Here is a 24,060-nt window from a genome sequence, read left to right as displayed (position 1 = left end):
TTATGGAAATTAGGGTCTTTAGTTATATGAATTTTAGGCTTTTAGAAAGTCTCCTTATGCTACTGATATGGACCTTGTGCATTACTGGTACTTACATCTTCTATCTGAAGTTTTAAGTCAGGGGTGACACTGCTGTAGTGATAAAAAGCATGAAGGAGTTCTTCCCTGGGCCTTGAGCACAGAGGCCAGGAAAGAGTTGAGCCTGTATAGTACTTCAGATTGCATTTGTGCAAGGATTTAACTGCTGAAACAAAACCAGGAAAACAGATCAGTCAATGTTATAATCTGGGTTGCATTTGGAATTGCACATTGATTGAGAGGGCAGCAAGGACTGGACTTACGCAGTGGAAAAGCTGTGACATCCCTGAGGCTGCTGGGACCAGCTCAGGTGAGCTCATCAGCTGTGCCAGGCATTCCTCCTAGGCACAGAGGTGTTAACTTAGAGCAAGAACGGATAAAACCCACAGAAGGGATTTTCAACCTTTCTATCTATATGTGGGGAGAGAGATGTAGGTATATATTCAGCTGACAAAAAAGCTGCCTTTGAGCTAATTTCCTGCATGATAGCAATGATTCCTCTTCTAGACAGATTTATGTTTTCTTTAACAAAGTACAAACACTTAACATGAGCAGCTCTACTGGTTAATTAACTCCTTCAGCATGAAAACAATACAAAACAATACTTGGTGTAGATGACATCATTATCCAGAGAAATCCAGCAGGTAACCAGCTCTCCTGAGCTTCGCACAAGGACTCCTCTGATGGAATTACAGTACCTGAAGATCTGATCCTATTATCTGTAATGTGTCAGGTGAATTTTAAACGAAATCTTCCAATGTATGTTCTGACAGGAATACCTGCTCCAGTAAACAGCAGGCAAAAGGTGTTCTGGTGAAAACCACTGCCTGAAAAAGGCAGCTGGCTTACAGGGGTTCCCACTGAGAGAGGGTGGGGATGAACTTGCAATGCTGTGTGCCTCACCAGCTGGGCAGGAATCTTGCATTTCTTATAGAATATCCTTTGTTTCTCAGTAAAAAGTTAAATAGTTTCTGTTAGAGATGAACATCAGCAGTACAACTTCAGACCACAGTTGGTGCTGCTGTGCTGTAGGGGGGGTTCCAGACTCTCCTTTTTCTCTGCATTTTGCTGATTTCCATGGATTAACTAGGTGCATACTATGTGCAGCCTGTACTTCCAACTCTGAACTAAAGGCAAATTCCATCTTCCAGTTGATCTACCCAGCAATATTCAAGTGGCATTCAGTAGCAGCATAAACATTTTGAATAGATCCAATTCAGATAATGTTTTCTTTATAGTTTGCCATTTGATAGTGGAACAAATATGATTATTCACTGCTTTTTTCACCAATAGCTTTTTTGTAAAGCTTGAAGATAGCAAAATCCTGAAATACATTTCTCTTGGATCATTTAACAACTCCAGGCTTGATCCTATAAGCTGTAGGTAGTGCAAATGCACAGCTAAGCCACTGGTAGGATTAAGGAGGATGCTGTATTTATCTCAAAGGGCAGCAGGAGAAAGTTGACATTAAAGTCTGCTGTGCCACTGCAGTGGGAGGATATTGCTGCCTGTGTGAGCACCGTGAGCTGCTGGGCTGTGGCTGCAGGGACTGCATCCACTGCTGTCATCCCTCCTGGCACCCTGGGCTCCCACCTGCCCCTGGAGCCCAGCCCTGGCTCCCTGGCAGGCCAAGGTGTTGTGCATCGGCAGGGGAACCCCAAATCTCCAAGGACCGGTCCAGCCTGTGCCTCCTCCTGCTCCTTCCCCACCCTGCCAGCCCTGCCTGCCCTGGGGGGCACCTGCATCCCTCTGAGCTCCAGGGGTGAGCACACTGTACTCCATGGTAAACTCATGCTGGCCTTGGGGAAAGGTGAGAATAATACTAACTGCAACAATAAAAACACTTCTCATATTTTAAACATGATTTAAACAATTTGTTCAAATGCATGATGTTTTTCCAAATCCCCTTCTCCTGCAATCAGGTGATTTTGTGAATAGTTCTCATTTTGTGTTTCATAAAATAAGTGTTCTGCCCTCATCTTAACAGAAAAATATTAAAGATGACTGCAAAAAAAAAAAAAAAAAAATCCCAAACCTGTGGTATGTTACCATTAACCAATTAACATAAAATAATTTTTAAAAACTTGAAAATTGGTACTGCGAGTTTAATTAGCCTTCAAAACACTGATGCTCTAAGTTCTTTGTATCTTCAGCCAGCATTTTAAAATGAAAATAGTAAATTAAAAACAGCTTTAGAAGTGTAGAAGCTGAAATATACAGTAATACCACAGAGAGAGAGAAAAAACTTTTGCAATGAGGAAATAAGGGAGGAGTGTGGGTGTTGTTTCTTTGTGTAGTTCCTCACAATCCTTAGTCTGTTTACACAGAGAAGCTTTTCTGTCATTATATCACTCCATAGTGTATTAAGTATAAAGCAAATATTCACACAGTGTCACTGGTTTTCACAGGAGTAGGCACTCGATCAAGGTTTACCATGTATGACTACGTTTGCAAAATCAGTGCTGCAGGCAAAGTCTTTCCAAAGAAGGTCCCTGTAAAGTGGTGTTAGATAATCACAGATGTGCTGTGGATAAAGCATTTTAGAAGGTATGGAAATGGATTTGCAACCATATGAAATACACTTCAGAGATTCCCCAAAGTCAAGCCCTTGCCGAACAGGAAAATGCAGGAGGCTGACAGGCAGCTCCTGGTGGGCTGAGCCTCTAAGGTGACGTTGGGATTGCTCATCTGGTGGATCTGGAGCAGACTTGTCCATGGCAGGTAGTGGGGAGCTTCCAGCCCCAGGTGCTTTTGGCAAAAGGTTAAGAAAAAAATGTTATGACAGCCACAGAGCAAGTGTCAGAAATGTCATTGCTGCTCCAGAAACGAAAGTGAGCACGGCTGAAAATAGCTGGGACTCTCAGGTATCACTGCAACGTCATTTTCATGCTCACTCAATCTGGGCATCTCATTAAACCCCAGGGCTAGGGTTTGCTGGAGTCATCTCCTCAGCCTACAGGCCTTTTGGAGATGAGTAAACCTGCAGTGGGACAGGAAATCCTGTGTGGTGGTGCCTGCTCAGAGCCACTGACAGAGGCAGTGGGATAAATGATGTGCTCATGTTCAGCAGTGTGGTTCCACTGAGGTCACAGACTTCATGTATTTGCTACAAGGTGCCTTTCTGTTTGGGTTTTGGGGTTTTTTGCAGCTACAGAGATATGCAAGCTTAAATGAGCTTGGGAACAAAAGCTGAACAATATCATAGAACTGCTATTATCAGACCAAAAGTGCCATCATGGAATATTAAAGGATTGAGATGTCATGTAGGGAGAGTCCAGGCTTCATAAATGTAGGGAATGGCTTTTCAATCCTTTATATTTATGTATGCCTTCTACTGACTTTGTTAAATCCAGAGAAGCAGCAAAAATGTCTATTCCTGAAATAAAACCTGTAAGTAATGTCTGACAACTGCAGGCTGTTTTATTCATTTATATATGAATATATATTTATAGTCATTATGAGAGCCTTGTTTTTAGTTACATTGATGTCCCTCTATACTTCCTAGCAATTCACATGAACTTTCCCAGGGTATAAATTACAAGCACAAATGAGAACCAGACTCCATGAGGATAAGCAAAATAAACTGGATAGCTGTATTAACTGATAAATTTTTGTTACACTTGAGCACTGCCTTTCTCTTTTGCCTTTTATTTTGAAGACCACACTCAAAAGGGCACAGCTTGAGAATATTTAGTGCAGCCTGGGTGGGATTTCCTTGCTTGTCTGCTCCAAAAAGGCATGTCTCTTTTTTGAGAAAATAACTCCTACTTCATCTACATATTAATTTCATGGATATTCAGAAGAAGGAGTTATGTTACAAACTGTAATGTAGGGAATGAATGAAACACACTGCTCTGCTCTATCACACATGTGGTTCCAGAGAAGCAAGTGGCAATAATATTAAAAAATCAATTTTGATTGAAACAGAACAGCTGTACATTGACTGACCTAAATTCAAGCTTTGGAAAGTTGGTAAAGACAAGGTTTATAAGTTTAGTCACTTGCTGCAAACTGACTTCACAAGTTTGCAGTGAATATAATAATATAAGTAAGTTTAAGTAAATATTCTATTACAATAAGGTGACCAGACAACTTGGCCTTGTAAATTGATGGTTGGACTTGGTGAACTTAGAGGTCTTTTCTAACCTTAATGATTCCATGAAATGGAGGAATATATAGGTTAATTAGCATTAAACCAACTGGAAGCATATTTTCATGCTTTTCTATGCTTTGCAAAGCATGTACACAGTGTGATATGTACTGTCCCAGATGCCATTTTCATTCTTTGATGCTTTCTATATTAGATTAATAACATTGTGTGATCTGGGAGGTGTAAGAGAACATACTGCTTCCTGTCAGGATGGAAAGCCAATGCACATAGTTCCAAAGCTCTGTGTGCCACCTTCATAAACAAAGTTCACTAAATAAAAATCATTATAATTAAAATGGCATTTCCCTGGCCTTCCTGGTGTGTGGCTACTCAGAGAACTCAGAGCTTGCCCAGCTGGGGCTGCTGCTGCCCTTTGGGTGGTGCCTGGAACAGCCCCCCCATGGATCCATCCCAGGCACTCCTGAGAAAGCCATCCACAAATACAGCTCTGTAATCATGGGAAGCAGCTCAATCCACGTTGAGAAATGCCAGCCATTCCCAGCTGGTGTGCATTCTGTGTGGCACACGTTCTCAGGTGCCAGAGCCCGGTGGCAGTGCCAGCAAAGCCTATCCTGTGTGCTCCGTGCCCTTTCCTGCACACAGGCAGCCTGGCATGGGGGACAGGGGGGCATTCTGCAGCCTTCACCTGGCCCCAGGAATTCTCAAAAATCTGCTTAGAGAAGAGGCAGAGTTAAAAAACCATAAAAGTTAAAAGATAGGTCTTGTCCATAAATTGGGATTTTGAATTTTATAAAGAATGTATTCAAATATCTGCTCAGAGGAGAGGCAGCATTAAAAAAATCAATATTAAAAGATAGTTCCTGTCTGTAAATTGGGATTTTGAATTTTATAAAGAACATATGCAAAAATCTGCTCAGAGCAGAGGCAGCATTAAAAAAATAAAAGTTAAAAGATAGGTCTTGTCCATAAATTGGGATTTTGAATTTTATAAAGAACATATTCAAAAATCTGCTCAGAGCAGAGGCAGCATTAAAAAAATAAAAGTTAAAAGGTAGTTCTTGTCCATAAATTGAGGTTTTGAATTTTATAAAACACGTATTCAAAAATCTGCTCAGAGCACAGGCAGTATTTAAAAAAAAAGTTAAAAGATAGTTCCTGTCCATAAATTGAGATTTTGATTTTTAAAAAGCATGTATTGTAAAATTTTTCCTGTATGCAGAGTCTGACACTGCTTGGCTGCCTCATCCAGGCAGTCTCCAGCACATCTCCCCGTGTAAAGCTGAGGGGAGCTCTGTTTTGAACTGGCACAGTGCAGCCCATCACTACAGATACATGACTGGAGGCTCTGAATTTACAACCAGCCTGACTAAAGTTGGATTACTAAATCCATAATCCTTCATCTGAATAAGTGCTCTCATTTTAAAAAGTGCAGTGTTCAGTGGACATTGTTCAGAAGAGCAAGTGCTCCAGAAAAAAGTGTATTTATATGTAACAATGCTATGTTTGAATGTAGAAAAACATCATATTGACTTTTTTTTCTTTTGTGAGTTTCCTTGGCAAAAAAAGAAACAAAACTTCTGTGGGACAAAATCTAGTTTTTGATTGAATGCAGTGATCTTAGGAACAAAATGCTTTTGTTTAAGAAGTTCCTTAACCCATTCTGTTGACCAGTTTGCATAATATTTTTTTTTTATTTAAAGGTTCAAGAATAAAAATTGATACTTTAGTGTGTGCCTTAGGAACCAGGATAGCATAGCAAACAATTATGATGGTTTGCTGAAATAGTTGCCCTCCACTCTTCTCCTAAACACAGCCACAGTGGCTTAAGACAACATATTTATACAAAATAATTAAAATGTACATCTTCACAGAGAACTGTTGCATAGTTTTAATATTAATTTAACAAATGTAATCCCTATGAATGAGGCTTATCATTGAAATGGCAATAGGACTTTTGGGGTGTTGCTAAGCAATATTGTAATTACAGGGATTGGCTACAAACTGCTCTTGTGGGGAGAAGCAATGGCTCATGAAAATGCATCAGCCATTCATACCCTGCACATTCCCCACGTCCCTGTAGGGTACCAGGTTCTTCCTGCAAAGATTCATCTCAATTTCCACAGAAGGAGAAAAGATTGTAAAATCAATAAAATCATTATGGTTGCAGCTAATCTATTTTAAAGATATCCTTGGAAGCAATGTGCATTATTAACACAATGAGAGAGGTCTGTGCTCACGGGCTGTGCTGCCACTCAGTTTCCCAGACACCAAGAGAAGCACACAAACCCTCTGGTCTGCAAGTGTCTGACAAGTGTTTACATGTTAACATTCATTAGGAGATTCGGTCAAGCAATTCACGCTTGATTAATTGATTATCCCACGGTGACAGTTCATTTTTTGAAATGTCTGCCAACCTGGGAAGGAGCAGGACAGTCAGAGTGATGACAAAAGACATTGATGGACAACGCTGGGCTTACTGAACAGCTGCTGGAGTGGCAGACCAGCATCTACAGAGTTTAATCAATGCCTCAAAGACATGGCAATGCTGTAAAGACTGTTTATTTCTTTTCTGTGCATTTATGAATTGTTAATGCAATCAATACATATTAGCTTCATTTTTTGTTTGGTTAAAATGTAATATGAATTTTCCAAGTTAAGAGTTGCCTTAATATCAGGGTTTATATAGTGAAATTTATGAGTCCTTGCAGTTTTATGAGGTTTTATTGATGCTTAGAAAGCCAAGCATAATTTCTGGCTTTGTTTATTCCAGCAATACAGAATTAGTAAGAGCAGACATTGCTGGGCTCATTGAATAAATTAATTTCCTTGGCAATGTGTGCATTTTGAATTTTCTTGAATTAGGTCAGAAAAAGTGGATGTGTCAGCACAAGTAAATAGCAACTGCACTGCAAGAGGATTTCAAGCTAGAGCAGTGCAAGGGAGAAGCTCTAAACCACAGTAAATTACCCACAGACAATACATGTGTTGGAACAGATCATCCCTTGCTTAAGTGGTACTGGAGTCCATTGAAATACCTAATAGAGAAGTTTGGCCCAAAATTAATCTGCAGCAGATGTTTGACTAATGAATGCTTTGAAAGAGCTGGAGTGTATTGTGATGAAATTACCTGATATTGCAGTGTACTGCTTTCAGAGCTTGTTTTTGTCTTACTTATGCAGTAGAAACAAAAATGCAGAAGTCATAGTGTGAGTTTCAGAAAGATCACTTGGTTTTGGAGTATAAAGAAAGATGAATCCCAAGTCATTAAATTATTACAGCTTACAAGTGAAGTTAGAACTAGGCTGATCAGCGACCTAGCCATGGGCAGGTATTGTTTTGAGCTTTGGCGAAACAAGCATTCAGAGAGCTGCTCTTCTCACATCACCCACCTCTACTACTCTCCTTCCTCAGCGTCCTCCTTCCTTGCATATTCTACATATTGGGTGACAGGGCAGGACAGTGCTGATGCAGCAAAGGTGCTTCTTTGGTGCTCAGGATCCCTTGTCACTGGGAACCTGCTGTAGCTCACCTCTTTCCTGACAGCCCTGCCTAAAGATCTGAATTAGTTTTCCAAAAGTCAGGAGGAGTTATCCCTGAATTCAGTTGCAATTTCCACAACCATTGCTGCTGCCTTGTGAAATCCAAGATTTAACTGATCCTGAAGCTTATGATGGTTTCAGAAACAGGCTGTAGGAAAGAGTCTTCTCTATGCATCTCACTTTTTGCATCATTGTATCACACATTTCTGGGTGAACCCCTCAATTTTTGGTCTTTGTCTCTCATTAAGTTCTAAGCATCATGGGCTGCTCTGGGTGTGACTGGGATGCCACAAACAAATTCAGGTGAAGAACAAGGAGAGCCATCACACCATGGGTCTTCTGAATTAAGTGATTGTGTGTCTCAGAAAGAGAATTTTATGGAGATTAAAAGATTGTTCATAGAAATTAAAAGATTGTGCTTCTTTGCCAAGATAAAGTAGATCTGTAAGAAATGTGAGTGCTCCTGGGTTAGGGCATCACCTGTGTGTTAGTAATGAGAATACTGAAGAACCTCTACCTGACAGAAGTTTATTCCAGAGCAGCCAACCTTGCCTTTGCTTCTAAACCATTACATACTGCCTGGTGCTAAAGAGAGGATATTTTAATGGAGAGAAGGGCTGCCGATCTGAGCCACCATTCCTCTGCTCCTAATAACAGAGGCTGCTGTCATTCCAGTGACAATTAGCAGACAAATCCTATTACAGGAATAAGATCACCTAATCCTCAACTCTGCTACATGCTATTCACTATGATAGAGTTTTAATTATAAGACTTGTGCAGGCTACAATACTTCGTGCAAAAAAACCAGAAAATTCAGAAATTGTGTTAGATGACTTCACTCAAAAATACCAATTTAGACATCTCCTATTTCAAAATTATTACTCCAACTCTTTTAATTGGCTTATCTATTTTTCTGTGCTGTTCAGAGTGGTAATGGTATGAGACCCAGCAAGGTCTGAAGTGTCACCAGCAATTTTCCTCTTTGCTGCATTTTTAACTTGTTTACAAAGGTAGAAAGCAATAAAAAGATACTTGGAGAGAGCCCACCAGGTACATTCTCTACTTGGTGTTTGCATCCTTTAAAACTTGTGCTCTAGGTGCAGCAAAGAGAGAATTGTGAATACAGGAGTGAATGCAGGAACAGCTGGCTGCACGCTGGGGGAACTGAGCCCTGGAAGAGCCCAACTCTGCTCCAAGAACCTTCTCCAGGTACTGCAGCTCTGTCCCTGTGGAACAGGGACAGTCCCTCAGCAATGAGGAGATCCAGCCTTTATTTTACACTAGGCACTCTCTTAGGGCTTCTGGTTCCCTTGGTGAGTTCAGGGTGACCTGTACTTTCTGCTTACTTGAAGAATAGAACATTCCCATGAGGGAGGATATCAGAAGAATCTCTTTCACTCTTGCACAAGCTGTCTTTGGACAAGTCTGGTTGCATAATGAACCTTGTGCTTTGCCCCCCTGTATCTCTAACTAGATCTAGATCTTCTCTAGGGGACTTTCTACTCTTCAGGTTTTGCGAAGTATTTAGCACCAGTATAAATCTGCTAACATGGAGTTACCAGTAAGTGATGGATTGAGATCTTTTTTCTGTTTGAGAAAACACCACCTGACAGTCTATGCACAGACCTTGACCCTGTGAGCAGAAATCAGCCCCAAAAGCTGGGCTATCACTTTAAGTCACTGTAATGTTACTAAAGACTCTCCATATCAATGCATTTTAAAATCTGTTCATTATAATTTCTGTTTCACAGAGCTAGAGTAAGTGCTGTGGCTCTCTGTTCCCATGATATGCATGCTATTCCTGGCCTTTTACTGTACTTAATAATTCACTGGATTAACTGAACTGTGAATTGGAGGCTCAGACTGCTGAAGGTGTGCTATCTTTGACTGATGCTCTTTCCAGTTAGCACAATTAAGTGTCAGTTACAGCAATGAAACAAAGCAATGAAGAATCCTTAAAAAGAATATTGTTATCATTTCTCACAAAAATCTATTTATTATTTTTAGCAACCTACATTACTCATTTCCCTTATTCTTCCCCAAAACTCAGAACAGACTTACTCAGTGGCTCTTTCAATCACAAGTATCAGTATTACGATTCTTTGTCATGCCTTGTATTTTGTTATCCTCAGACTCTAAATCTGTTCCTTTTCTCTTCCGTGTTATCTTTAACATCTTTATAACAAAAGTGCTGCAAAAGCTATTGGAGAAAGATCAGTCTGTCTGACAACATCATTCTTTGCAGTGTGGTAGATTTTGAAAAGAGGCCACCAGCTCTGCAAGATGAAGTAGCATTCTCTTTAACAAAGGAGGATAAGCATCAGAGGCATCTGGGGAAAACCTCTGATTCAAAGTGCTGCACTGTGAATATGAATTGGAACCAGTAATAAGAAAAAAGCAGAGTATCATGTTCAGTAAGCTGAGTTCAACTCTATTGAAGCAGGGGCTGCAGGAACTGATAAATTCTTGGGACACACTTGAAAGCAAATTGAGAAAAGTTACTATTTTCTCCAACAGGCTTTGAATCAGGTTTTCTACAGCTATTTTTAAAGTACATGGACCTCCACCTTTAGGAGCTAACATAATCATTGAGCAAATTAGCTATTTATGTGTCTGAGTGGCTGAAGCAATCCAAAGAAGATCCATGTGCCCAGTGCACCAGGAGTTTGGAAGCAGAGGTGACACTGGAACCTGCTGAGACTGACCCTTATTGCTTCAGGGCCTTCCCAATCTACCTTTCCTACAGAAATGCCTGTAGGATTTCTGCATACTGTCCCCTTCCAGTCTCACTCACTTCCATAGGGGCTTGAACTGTTGTCTGGGCAGAGAGACAGGGACTAAATGGAAGTACAGCTTAAAGGATGAGGTTACATCAGCTGTAGCATAGCTACATCACTTCTTCATCACTTTTTGGGAAAGATGAATTTTAAAACAGACCAACCATTCTGAAGCGTTGGTTATTTCCCCAGATGTATCTTTCTGTTGTTTCAGATACAGAAAGAAATGTTAGAAGAGATCTCAAATATGTCTGTTTGCAGGAGAGTTAAAACGTGGTTGCCGTGAGCAGTTGGAGTGTATCTAACGTGATCTGCACACAGCACTGCTCACTGCTGCAGCCATGGATGAGCAGCACAGGGAACCTCAGGGAGAGGAGGAGAGCTTTGCACCCTCAAAGACTCATCCTCAGAAGTTCTCTGAACAGTGACAAAGCAAATACAGCTTCTGAAGAAATCTAGGGCTGGGATACTTCCCTGTAAACTTGAGTGAGTCTGCAAAAAGGGCCATTAAGTGCAGACACATTTACTGCTGACCATGCTTCTGCACTGGCCCAGAGAGGAAATGCAACTTTCCAGCTGGGTGGTTATTTGTATCTGGTGTGGAGCACTCCTAAGATGCTTTACTTCAATATCCTTTTGGAGAGATTATTTCTGGTTTATAGTTCAAACCAAATGCATAGCTTTAGATGCATTACTGGTTACTATACCCTTTAAACTGTCATTTCACTATCCATTAAGTCTGTGAGCTCCTAAAATTATTATGTGGACATCCAGACCTCTTTCTATTGAGGTTTGCTAGATGTAAGCTTACATTTTTTCCCTTTGTTTGGACCCTTTAGTTACCTCTAAAGCAATCCATGGACTTGAAAATGTAGCATAGAATGGTTCCCACATATTTTGCATACCCTGACCTGGCCACCCCTCCTTGGAGGCTCCAACCCATGGGGGTCTGGCTTCAGCTCCTCCTCCTGATGGGAAACAGTGAAATTATCATTGAAACAACCTGTGGATTGTCCCATTCTGTGTCTAAAAAACCTGCTGGCCACCTGCAGCTGGTTTCCCATTTCCCAGGTGCCCCACAGCTAAGACACAGCTGAGGAGAAGATCCAATCCAGATACAGCTATGCATGCAAGGAATCTCAGTTTTGTGAAATTCCTGACAAAGAATAGTTTAAGTTTGCTAAATAAAAGAAATAGAGACATATTCATGCAACTAGGCTATAAAAACAGTCCTTACATGCAACAGGTCTAATAAATGCTTTGTTTAGGAAGCAAAGTCACAGCCACAAAGCAGAATTGCCTTTTCCCAAGGTGAGCCTCTAACACTATGCACTTTCTTTACAGAGGAGATGGCAAACACTTTCCTTCTAGGAAGACCAGAATGCTGTGATTGCTTCGGGTTCTGCTAAAGGACTACAAGAAGATGGGTTTGCCTTGCTAATTGCAGCTGCTGTTGTAGCAAATAGGGTTTCTCTTGGAATATGAATAATTAGCCCTTCATTTGAATGCTTTAACAGCATCAGTGGTTGGTTGCTAAAAGGACAGAAACACAGAAACATTAAATTAATGAATATTAAAATATTCAGATGTTTTGAAATGCTGTCTCAGCAGTTCTTTGGGAAATATCTTTGATTTTAATCACATAACTACCTGTTAGTGGTGCTGTGGAAGCTGTGATGAAAGTGGCTGAATGCCTAAAAATCCACACACCCTTCTGAACTCAGTAGGAGCCAGCATTTGACTTGCATGCCCTAATTTGAGAAATTTGAAATCAAATTAAGATTAAGTTGCAACAAAAATATACAAAGATCAAGGGACTCAAGGATGCCCTCACTGTGTCAGGTAGGGACAGGCTGCAAACAGCAGGTTGGATGAGGGAGATGAAGGATGGCTGGGAGGGAGATGGGGGCAGCTCAGTCCTGCTCCCCAGGCCATCTCACAGGGCATGTTTTAAAGTCTGAATCTCTTTCCCCACACACACACACAAAAAAATAGCTTAAAAATACAACAAGGTTGGTGCTGCAGAAACCTCTTCCCAAAGGCTCCAGTAAGGGGGCAGGAGGTGCCCAGCTGGCAGCTATGTGTGCTGAGGGTGCTGCTGCTGATCTGCTCAGGAGCATGTAGGGCAGAAAGGAAAGTCTCCACGCTTGGAAGGGACTCTGGTGATGGCACTTCCAAGACTGGTGTGAAAGGTAAGTCAGGTATATTTCAGGCTTTGAAGCTGAAGGGGAAAACCAAGAAAATTTCCTTGTCTGTAGTGTAGGTTTCTGATTTCTATTCCATGATTTCATGGAGGAAAGAAATTGTGGGACTGTATTTCTTTTAGGAACAATGTCCTTGGCTTATTAATTCACTCTATGCATTGTCCAATTTGGGGGGAAGGGCTGCATTTGTGTATGGGTGGTTTTATTGTAGGAAATGTCTTACTTAATTATTATCTACTGAAACATCACCTAGGAGATACTCTTTCTCTGACATGCAGCTTGATACTTCATGCAGAAAGAGGTAACTCTTCCATAGTTCATTAAATTATGTTGTGGTGAACTTACCTCCACTGGGTCGCAATTAAGACGTGAAGCCACTGCCTTTAGAGGAAAAGGCAGAGAATAATCAGAATATACTGAATATATAATTTGGTCTCTGGAAATAAGCAAGAGGAAAAATACAGTGTGCAAACGTGTAGACGTTAAGAATTAATGTGTTATGTTCCAAAGATTTGTATATGGAAGTATAGTGTAATTATATCATTTACTGTTCCTTGGAAATATTTAGTGCTTTAAAAATGCCAGGTGTTCTTTCTAAATTTGTTAACTACTGTAAGGTAACTGTAGTAAATGTACATTTTCCTTCCTACTTCCCTTGTCTCCATTGTAGCACCCTGGGAACTTCAGTCACTCTGATTCTGGACCCATTGCCTATTAACATGTGTTATAAAACTGCAAATTTTATGTAAAAAATTTACTGCAAATCAGTAAATTTTATATTATATTCTCAATTAATTTTTCCTTTTAATAATATTATTTTTTCCTTTTTAAAAAAAGTTATTGTATCTAGCAGAACTAGTCTCTGTATGTTTTCTGACAAAAACCCACAAAGTTCCTTTCATTAGATAATTTTAAATGTGAAGAACAGAAAAGGAAGTTGTCTCAGCTGATGTTTCTCAGACCTCATTTCCCACCATTCTTCTGCTGCACAAATCTTTTTTTTTCTGTTCCTCTTCCACTTAGGCAGGAGAGATATGGGAGAGATCATATGCCTGTTGTTCTTTACACTGTGTCATAATGGTTTGGTAAGGTCTGTTTATTTTGTTTTTCTCCTACAAAACACAAATCATGCCAAGCAGCTTTCAGCAGGATTGGTGGGTACAGCACTGGACCACGCAGGGATGTGCCTGGTTTAACATGCAGCACTGAACATCTACACCACCAGTGCAGAGCTGTTAAACAACACCTGACTTGGTACATTCTTGAGCAACTTAATTCCCTTCACTAGCAGGAGAATGAGCAGCTCATAAATGCAGAATAATGGGAACTTTAATTACGCAGTGATTTAAGGATGCCTCCTGTTTATAAGGAAAGAGCATCTCTTGAGCTGAACGGAGGGGAGGGGCAGGTTTCAATTTAACAGCTCAGAGAAAAGCAGAAGATTGGTTTCCACTGTTGCTTTGGCTGTTCACAGTTTCCAAGTGAACTCGGTGTCCTTGGTGCTGATGTTTGTTTTGAGCATGTGAATGGTATCCCAGCTCTGTTTAAGTTCTCCACACAGTCTTTAAGATGAGTTTTAAGCAATTACAGTGAACCACAATAAAGTCTCAAAGAGTGCAGAATTGCTTTGCTATGGCATAAAATTCCTAGTCCCTGCCTGCAGGTGGGAATATTTACTTTTGGGACCATTGGAATACACACCTTCTCATTTGTTTACAGTGGAATAGTGAGAGGAGTTTGTTTTCCTGTATGAGATAAGCATCATCATGTTTTCCTGAGCAGCTGCACACACAATTAGGAGGGCCCAATTAAAGCTGCATTCCATTCACACAGAGAGGCAGTGACTGCTGTCTGTAATTTCTCCCGTGGTTTGACTTAGGGGTATTAAGTTGTGCAGGACTTCATTAACAAATGAAGTCAAGTCAAACAAGTCATGGAAAAAATTGCAACAAGCTGGAAACTGGTATGTAAGACCTTGGCCCTTGTGCACTACCCACAGCTTGAGAAACGGAGTCTCCCCTCCCACCCCTCCCAAGTAGCCACCAGGCAAGTGACCAGTTTCCTCTGTCTAGGCTTCTGCTTTCTGTCCTCCTGGCCACAGCAAGGACTTGTGTGTGTCCTCTGCTTCCATATCAGCCACTCTGACTGCAGTGGGTGCAGGCCATCCAAAGACTCCTGTAAATTCAAGCCTGAAGTAATCCTAAAGCCAATATACCTTTGTCCCAAGCATTATGTGTGCCATCATTACAGGAAGCTCAGCACTGCCAGATGGAAAGAGGAAGGTAAAGAAATTAGAATACAAAAGGAATAGGGCATTAGAGCACTGGTGCCTTCTTGAGGGATGAGGAATTTCATTCAAACCCTGCCTTTTTTCCTTCCTGAGGCTGTTCAGTACCAACTGCTCCACAGAGGGACTTGATGTCCCTGCCTTCCCCCAGGCCCCTGTAACCATGCACATCCTCAGTGTCACAGTGGGTTTTGCTTTCATCATTTAGGGGTACCCAAAGTCTGCAAACACAGATTTTTCATCTAATGTGTGCCACAAAGAGCAAAACATCAGACATACAGTCCCTGTCAAGAGCTTTGTGAGAAAATGTGTGGTTTCCAACCAAGCACAGGAACAGAAGGCCCAGAAGACTCAGTTTCTGTAGATATGGATAGTGATTCTAAAGAAAAGAGGGAAAGACCATCTCTGAATAGCCCTGGAGTGCAGAAGTGGCAGTACAGGAAGGGCCTGGCAGGAGCATTTTGACCTTTAATCACCACATAGACCTTCTGAAGTGGATGAGACCAAAAAGTGACAAAGATGGGACTGAATTTCACAAGATGCAGAATATTCTGACCCTTGAGGATTGGAGCTGAGAGAGCAGCTGAGCCCCTCAGTGATGGGGAAGTGCTTTATTGCACAATTGCTATGAGGTAGTGGCTTACAGGAGAGGGCATATACAGAACAACAGTAAAATCAGTTAACACCTTGTGTATATCAAGCAGTGACAGATCTCAAACCAGTCATTTATTTTCAAAATTGGATAGATTGTTTGTTTGGAGAAAACCATAAAGGTGTCCTCAAGAAGCTGATCTTGTGTAGGCCCTACACAAGATCAATTACTTTGGGTTTTTTGCTCTCTTGACTGGTGCTAAAGCAGTAAACTGGCAGTTTTTATGCTGATACACAAAGAAAGCCGTAATAGGGAAGAAAGCCACCTTTAATTTCAAGCTCCACTAGAATCATGAAAGGAAAATTAATGTTTACTAAATGAAAAAGGATGATACTGCTGGAGAGAGGAAGTTTTGGTTAAGCTTTTAAGGGAATATTAATAACTTTCAGAAATGGAAACATATATAATAAAACATGTTTAAAATGGCATAAACTGCAGAAAATCCAGAAAGTATTTTAAACTGACTTAAGCTCTTCAATATGTTACTATGTTTTAAAAATCATGCAAATTGAATGATAACTGACATATGGAAGGAGGCTTTCTAGTGCAGACACATTTTCTATGGAAAATTAAATACAGTTTTATATTTAGAATAAATGTTTTGAGGTGGAATTAAAGTCTGCTGATCAACTTTTGAATATTTTTGTAATGCTTCTGCAAATTTCCAGGGGAATCTTAGGTGAATCCAGGCTCATTCCCTGGGAATATCCTTTCAGAAAGCTGCCATTCTGAGAGTCCTCTGACACACTGCAGCTGAGTTTTGCCCATGATATGCTGCCAAGCACCAGAAATGAATGCAGCTCAGAGATGGCAGGTCACTTTTTATTTTGCCAGACACAACAACAAAGTGTCAACCTCTGACAGTTTTTAAAACTAAGCTTTAAAGGAAATATCAAACCTTTTTTTTTTTTTTTTTTTTTTTTTTTTTTTAAATTTTATTTTAACTAGTCAGAGAAGAAATGCTCACAGAAAGAGAGAAGATAGGGAAATTTGTGGAAATGAAAGCTTCCGTATGGGAGTGAGTCACCACTACATCATTCTGGTTTTATGCTGATAAATACATTTGGGATTAGGTGACATGGTCTTTATGCCATCAAATAAATGGGCAGGGGATCTGGTTCAGTCATCTGGGATGTATGTGGGATTGTAACTGCTGCTGGTAGTGCACTGGATTTGGTGATAATATCATAGTTAATATGGTTTGGTCTTTTGTCATGGTATCTGAAAGTCCTTAGGTACCTTGAATCCTCGGCAGAGAACTCCCTTTATAAGAGGATATGGAAACACTGAATGGGTGAATTGCCTGATGTAACACAATACAGCACAATCTATGAGCAGCAGGGCAAGACAGGAACAAATCACAGCAGCTTTGGATCCACAGCCTCAACACCTCAGTGCTGTGACTCCAGTGAAAAACGTGCTAATGGTTGACAGGAAATACTGTCAAATAAATACTGGTCTGCCATGCTATGGCATAAGAGCTGTAACTGCTTTACCAGGCTTTAGGCTCAAGAATGTTAACAGAAACTAAAAAGAGAGAAGGAAAGGAAAGGAAAGGAAAGGAAAGGAAAGGAAAGGAAAGGAAAGGAAAGGAAAGGAAAGGAAAGGAAAGGAAAAAGAAAAAAGAAAAAAGGAAAAAAAGTGGTGCCTTCTCAATACCATTTAATAAATAAATGCTGCATTTTTTATAAGACTGCCAAGAATATGGCACAGTCATGACAGTAGGGAGAAGTTTGTAGGAGACCATCTCTGTTTAGTACACTGGTGATAAAACAGCTTACTTGTGATTGCTTTCTACACTAGACTACATTTCTTTTGAGCAGATTTGCACTGGCACTGTGGTGTAGGGTTTCCTCTGAAACCATCTGGTCAGATTTTGATCCCTTATAGCAGTAGGCTCATGAAGTCATTGCTAGCACTTCTTTCCAATGTGAGAAACAACCAGGTTCACATTCACAGTCTAAGCCACAACCATTTCAAGCAGCAGAAAAGGGAATATCATAAGACCCCACTAAGTGCCTTGCCTTGGCAGAGAAGGAAATAGATATTTCTCTTTTTGTCCCAATAACTGCAGACCATTGTGAACCAGCCTCCAGGGAAGTTCTTTGTTTGGGGATGTTCAGTTTAAGAAGACCCAGAGTATGTGGCTCCAGAAGGTTCAACCACTCTTCAGTTGGCAGAACTACCCTCGCACACATAACAGATACTCGAAAGAGCACCAGCAAGCCACCTCACCTCTGCTACAGCCACCAGATCCTTTGCTCATCACTTCTGCTGGTACTGTCAGTTGAGAAGCAGATTAAATGGCTTCTGGCTTATAAAGAGCAGTAAGTTGCAAATGGCAGGAAAATGACTTCTGAAATTATACAATGCTAGTTCATTTTCAACTGTATTTATAGAAAGTTTCCATTCTGGCAAACAAACGGTGCACTGTGCACTGGGACAGTGTTATGGAAATGTACAGTGAGAATGGAGATGTGCATAGGAGTTTAGTTTGTGTGTAACAAGCTGTGTGTGCTGTGAATTAGTAACTTTCCTCTAAGGCTGCTGTGGCTCCCTTGTGCTGTCAGGGACAGCAGCATCCCTGTGCCAGCCCTTCCCTGCATCTCTCCTTCCCCCCTCTCCTCTCCATCACATCCTCAGTAAAGCAGAAAATAAAGAGCATGATAGAATAATGTTAGAAACTGGCCAATGAAGTAAGATGGCAATCACTGCAAAATCTCACTCAGATGAGTTTCAAGCTTGGTTATATTCATAGTCGACTTTCAAATTCTGATACAGTCACAGTGCAAAGCCATTCTGTGTTTTCACCCTTTAGGAGCTTTTACAATATGGATCCTTTGAGATGTATTTTCCACCTTTTTTTCAGCTCCCAGAGGAGCATGTGACCACATATATTCATCTTAAAAGTTCTAACTGAAAACTCTTCCAGGTTTGTGAATTCAGTAACTCTACGGCAAAAATGAAATAACTTTAATAACTTTTTTCCCGAACAGGCTTATGCAGAAGATTACTAATACTTTCTCTAGTTTTTATGTGGCAAAATCTCCTAATAGAAAAGTCTATGCCATTTTAAAATACCCTGTCTCTTCTGACTACAGTCCATAGAGCACAGTCTCAGGCACACTGTGCAGCTGTGGGGATTGCAGTATTTACTGTGTCCCTGGTGCTCAGGACCTCACCCAACCACCCACCAGGACTGTCCATGACCACAGTCCTGTCCCCAGCCCATGGACTGGCTGCTCTGTCTGTGGCTCAGAAGTTTCTGTGTGTTTGAAATCCACCTGAGATCTGCCAGGAAATGCTGTCCCCTTTGACTCTTCTGTCAGTGTTGTTGTTGGTCCAGGTTGTCTCGTACCACCCCAAAGCAGCTCTCACAGAGTTCTCAGGGCTCTCAGGAGCTGCTGTGGCCGTGGCCAAGGCTGGGAAGGGCTGGTGAGCCCTGCTGGCTCCCTCACTGCAGACCTGACATGCAGGGAGCACACTCTGTGATGCTGAAGCCTCCTGCTACCACAGGCTGGACAAGACCCTTCTCTTTTTTGGTTTTGTTGCCCTTTTCCCAACCTGGAAATGAAACTGGAGATAATTTTAGTAAGGAGGTAATGTAAAAGAGGATCTTTATTTGAAGGCTTTCAGAGCAGTTATAGAAAGATGTCCACAAAAGCCCACCCCACAGGGATGAGTACATATTTAGAGGTTTTAGGGAATTAGCATAATTGATAAAAAGCACCAATTAGGAGGATAAGTGGTGGTGCAAATGGTGGTCAAGCCCCTTCTCTGGAATCCCCTCTCAGCACTGGCTGTACTTTGTCCATGAAATGGATCTCCAAGAGTTGTTCTCAGCCTTAGTTCCCAGGAGGAACCAAGACAGCACAGGGCGCTGCACCTCCTGGGGCTTGGAGCTCTGTAATTTTTTTTTTGTCTTTTTGCCTGGGGAAAGGCCATGGAAAATTACTGGAAAACTACCTACTAGTACAATAGGCTACAGGGCTACAAATATATGTGCAATGAATACAGAGAACATATCAAAAAAAAAAAAAACACAGCAAAACCCAAACTGGCATCACTTCCAGGACCAACACAGTGGTGGAGAGGCTAAATATTTTGTTGCTGTGAAGTTTTTTTTCATGTTTAATACCTTGTCACAGACAGGAGATGTATGCATTAGCATTAGGATGGGGACATGTATTAAACTTTTCTTGTGCACCATGTGCAAATGTGCTTGACTTAGAACAAATCCTTTGGTGTGTCTGTTTAAGAATAATGGTATGATTACTGCAGAAGGTAAATTTTATATCATGAAATCACAGAGTTGTAAAACGGTTGGGGGTGGAAAGGAATCTTGAAATCCTCCAGTTCCAACTCCACTGCCCTGGGCTGGGGACACCTTTCACTAGTTCAGGTTGTTCATAGCCTCAGCCATTCTGGCCTTGAATACTTACAGGGATGGAGCATCCACAGATTCTCTGAGCAACCTGTGCCAGTGCCTCACAGGGAAGAATTTCTTCCTTGCATCTGATCCAAGTCCATCCTCTTTCAGTTTGAAGCCATTCCTTCTTGTCCTTTTGCCCTAGGCCATTGTCCCAAGTCCCTGTTCAGCTCTCATGGAGCTACTTTAGGCACTGGAAGGGGCTCTGAGGTCTCCCTGAAGACTTCTTCAGGTGAGCACCCCCAGCTCTCCCAGCCTGGCTCCAGAAAGGCTCCAGGCCTTAGAGCATCTCTGTGGCCTCCTCTGGATTGTCTCCATGTCCTTCCTGTGCTGGGGACCCCAGAGTCCTGCAGGTGGGGTCTCAACTGAGCAGAGGGGCAGAATCACCTTCCTTGATGTGCTGCCAACACTGATGTGCAGCACAGGGCAGGGTTGGCTTTCTGGGTTGGCAGTGCACACGTGCAGGTCATGTTGAGCCACCAAGTCCTCCAGTCCTTCTTCTGCTCTCAATCCACTCTCTGCCCTACCTATATTTGTGCTCTGAAACATGTGCATCATATATAATGAGGCATATATAATTGCACAGGGAGAATTATTACAGTAACATTGTGTTCCTCCATGGGGTATGACTATCACTCATACCACTTCTCAGATTTTATCCTGACTTCTCCCTAGTAACAACACTCTTCATACATGCCAAGAAAACAACTGTCCTAAGTGAAGTCATTGTCTCTTTAATGACCACAGGGATATCTATTGTATTTAATATATTGCTTTGGGAAATCTGTTCTGCCCACCCCAAATGGCTGTCTGTCTTAAATATCAGCTCAGAGTGATGTGTGTTATATAAACAAAACTACACAGGCAGCATGTTTGTCAATCAGCAAAAAAGGCCCTACACCCTCTATCCTGGGCACATGTACTTGGTAAGCATTGGTTTCCAACAGATAAATGTAATCAAGGTTTATATGCTCACAGAAGCCAACAGGATGGGATTTTTTCACTTGAAAGATCAGAAGAAAATTGTAACTAATGTTGTGGAAAATTACTTTGATATTGCTTTCTCAGTACAGCATCACAATTAGGTAGCAATGTGAAGCACAGGGAAAGAATAAATGAATAGTAACAAATCAACACAAACAGCTACTGTCAGGAGTACTTTGCTCAGTGAAAGTAATGTAAGCATTACTTAAAGTTTTATGACTGTGGATTTTATACTGGTTTAAGTAGTACATCAAGGTCTCACTGTCATGCTAGCTAGGACTAAAACAATCAAGAACAATTTCTGAAACAGACAGCTAAAACTGAAGTACCAAAGTATTTTTATTAATCTTGTTTCATAAGTTGTTCTATCCTAAATTAAAGATGACTGAACTATCAACTAAAAAAGTCCTTTTGGACAATGCGAAGGCTCCTATGATGCTTTTCAGTGGAAAATGAGTGTTACCAACTTCTCTCCAGCCCTACTGATGAGATTCCAGAGTCTGGAAAATGTGTTTTACCACACAGGAAACACAAAAGCAAAGGCTAATCCAGTAAAGCTTTTCCATGCAGAACCTGTTGTCCTAAGGAGCTTAATGATATGTGCATTTGTTCAATTCTCTTGAGAGAGCAATCAGGCAAGCAAATTATAGCAATATCCCATCTCCATTAGAGCCAGGCCACTTTATGGACAAACACTGAGCAGAGAAAGGGAAGGATCCTTCTCAGCATGCCAAAAACTCTGTCTGTGATGGACAGATTTTCACAGGAGACTTTCTAGGAAGGAAATATGCCAACCTGTTTTTTATATGAAATAAATGGATACTTTTTCCTGTGTTCTTTAAGTCACCTAGTGTGTATCAGTGATAACTGGTATCATTTTCAAAAGCAGTGGATATGAGGAGTTCCTCAGTCCACTGGGAATTGAAAGCACTTAACACACATGAAAATCAGCCAAACAGAAATAAAAGTAATTGTACTGAGCACCTATTACTCAAGGGTACGGTCTGGTTCCTATTAAAATAAATAGTAATTGAATGTGAGAATTGAGGAATTGATTACACACCTTTGGCAGTAACAGCATTGTTGGCATGTTTGTGTTTTAGGCATCCACAGCACTCAAACACATTACAGAGTGGGTTTCCCTGCCACAGCTAAGAGCTCTGTTCAAACTTGCTTTTATTTAAATATGCTTGGGTGTCCCCTTCTCCAGTCACACTGCTCTCAAAAATCACTTCCCAGTTACTACAATCAGCAGTCAGCATTCAAGAGGCTTATGGCAGAGAATAGGTCAAGATGAGAGACTGACAATGAAAAAAATGGAAAAGAAATTGCACTGGTTTTGAGACCACATTAGAAAATCTTCTCTTTGAGGAGCAAAGAATTAACTTTTCAATGCAAAGTTACACATTCTTAGATGCATTAGAGTACTGCCTATGTTTGCTGTCTATACATCTTTCCCCCATGACTAAACTACTGGCCAGTTTCAGTCACATACGGCCAGTACCTCTGTTTTAATCTATAAGCTCTTTTGCATCTAAGAATACCAAAATAAATTGCAAAAGCACTGAAGGAACTAGTTAATTCCCTGCTTTGCACAACAGTGAAGATTCATTACTTCTATAGTTTCAGCTGAGTGGCTGCTTTCAAAATTGGCATGTGTGCAGTTGGACTAAATAAACAACATATTAAAGTACAGATTGTTTAGTGACATGGAAACAAGCACTTAACAAACCTAGACACAGAAATTAGCAATTAATGTAATTATTTAGGAGTTCTCTGTGTTGCAGCTCAGCTCCTTTAAAAATGTTAGCAATGATTTTAAACAGACACAGTTGTGTTTGCTGTACAATGAAGATGTCAAATGAATAAACTTTTTATGAAGCATTTGTTTAGTCAAGGGGTAATTTCAGTGCATATAAGAGCAAACACAGGGACAGAACCCCAGAACACAGTGGCATTATCCTGAACAAAAGTAACTGCACTGGCATTTGTCTAGGCTCTAAAGCAGCCTTCATTACAGCCACAGGCAAAGAGAAAAGGACTGTAAGTAAATCAAGAGATCTTGGGTTCTTTCCTACTTCTTTTGTGCCTCCCTTTAAAAGGAAACTACTATTTCAGCCCACAAGTTTCTCATTCTCACATCTCTCTGGCCTTTGTGCCTCCTCACAGTTTCAATTTAGTAGTGCAGAAAATGGCATGCATATGAATAATAGTTATGAAAGGTTTAATTGAAGTTAAGCAAATTAAGTGAATGCATCCTAAAATATTTAAAGTTTATGATGTGACTCATTCATACATCTCTTACTTTGCATCTCATGACACACTGAATACCAAATGCAAGTAAATTCAGAGGAGCGCATTTCCAGGAACAGAACTTTTGATGAAATCAAAAGAAATTATAGAATCTCTCATTTTCACATGTATAGTGATATAGTTGGTAGCAAGAGAGAATCTCAACGTTAACAGAAAGTTAACTCCACCGAGCTGGACCCTATGCACATTGGCAAAGGTCCCTGTATAATAAAATAATTGGTTCTTGGAACGGTTTTTTCAGCAAATTTTTTTTTTTTTTCAATTTTTTAAAAAGAAATTGATAATTACTTTCAAGGTAGCCTTCATTAAGAATGGCATATCTTTTTTGAGGTATCCTCTGTAAAATATGTAAAACACGTTGAGAATGTAAGTACAAAATATTGACCATGAAAGGGCAGGTGATTCAAACAGAAACAGGAATGCTAACCTGGTGTCTGCTGATGAACTATTTCTTCTGGATCCTGCAGGTGAATGAAAACAACGAGCCCAACTGCTCCAAACAGCAAGATGAAGGAGAACATACATGTCAGCCTCATAATTACTGTTCTCAGATTAATCCAGTTCTGAGCCAGGAAAAGAACTGCACACGATCTCCAGGGCACTCCTCACTCATAGTCTTCGTCCTCTCATATGGAAGTCTGGTGTAATATGTCTACAAAAAGTAAAAAAAGAGTAAAAAACCAAAC

General features: G+C 40.7%; 1 protein-coding gene across 1 annotated transcript in view; it reads right to left on the bottom strand.

Moving 5' to 3' along the window:
- The window catches only part of CHST8 (carbohydrate sulfotransferase 8), a 181,864-nt gene that overhangs the window by 115,703 nt on the left and 42,101 nt on the right, over nucleotides 1-24,060 (bottom strand). Inside the window, exon 2 of the mRNA XM_083870075.1 lies at nucleotides 23,802-24,026. Coding sequence (XP_083726201.1) covers nucleotides 23,802-23,910 — 109 coding nt within the window. The 5' untranslated portion in view covers nucleotides 23,911-24,026. The remainder of the gene's footprint in view (nucleotides 1-23,801; nucleotides 24,027-24,060) is intronic.

Source organism: Zosterops lateralis, assembly GCF_965231275.1.
Source record: "Zosterops lateralis genome assembly, chromosome: 12".
Lineage (NCBI taxonomy): Eukaryota > Metazoa > Chordata > Aves > Passeriformes > Zosteropidae > Zosterops > Zosterops lateralis.
The sequence above is the reverse complement of the archived record's forward strand: the minus strand, read 5'-3'. Positions and strand labels throughout refer to the sequence as shown.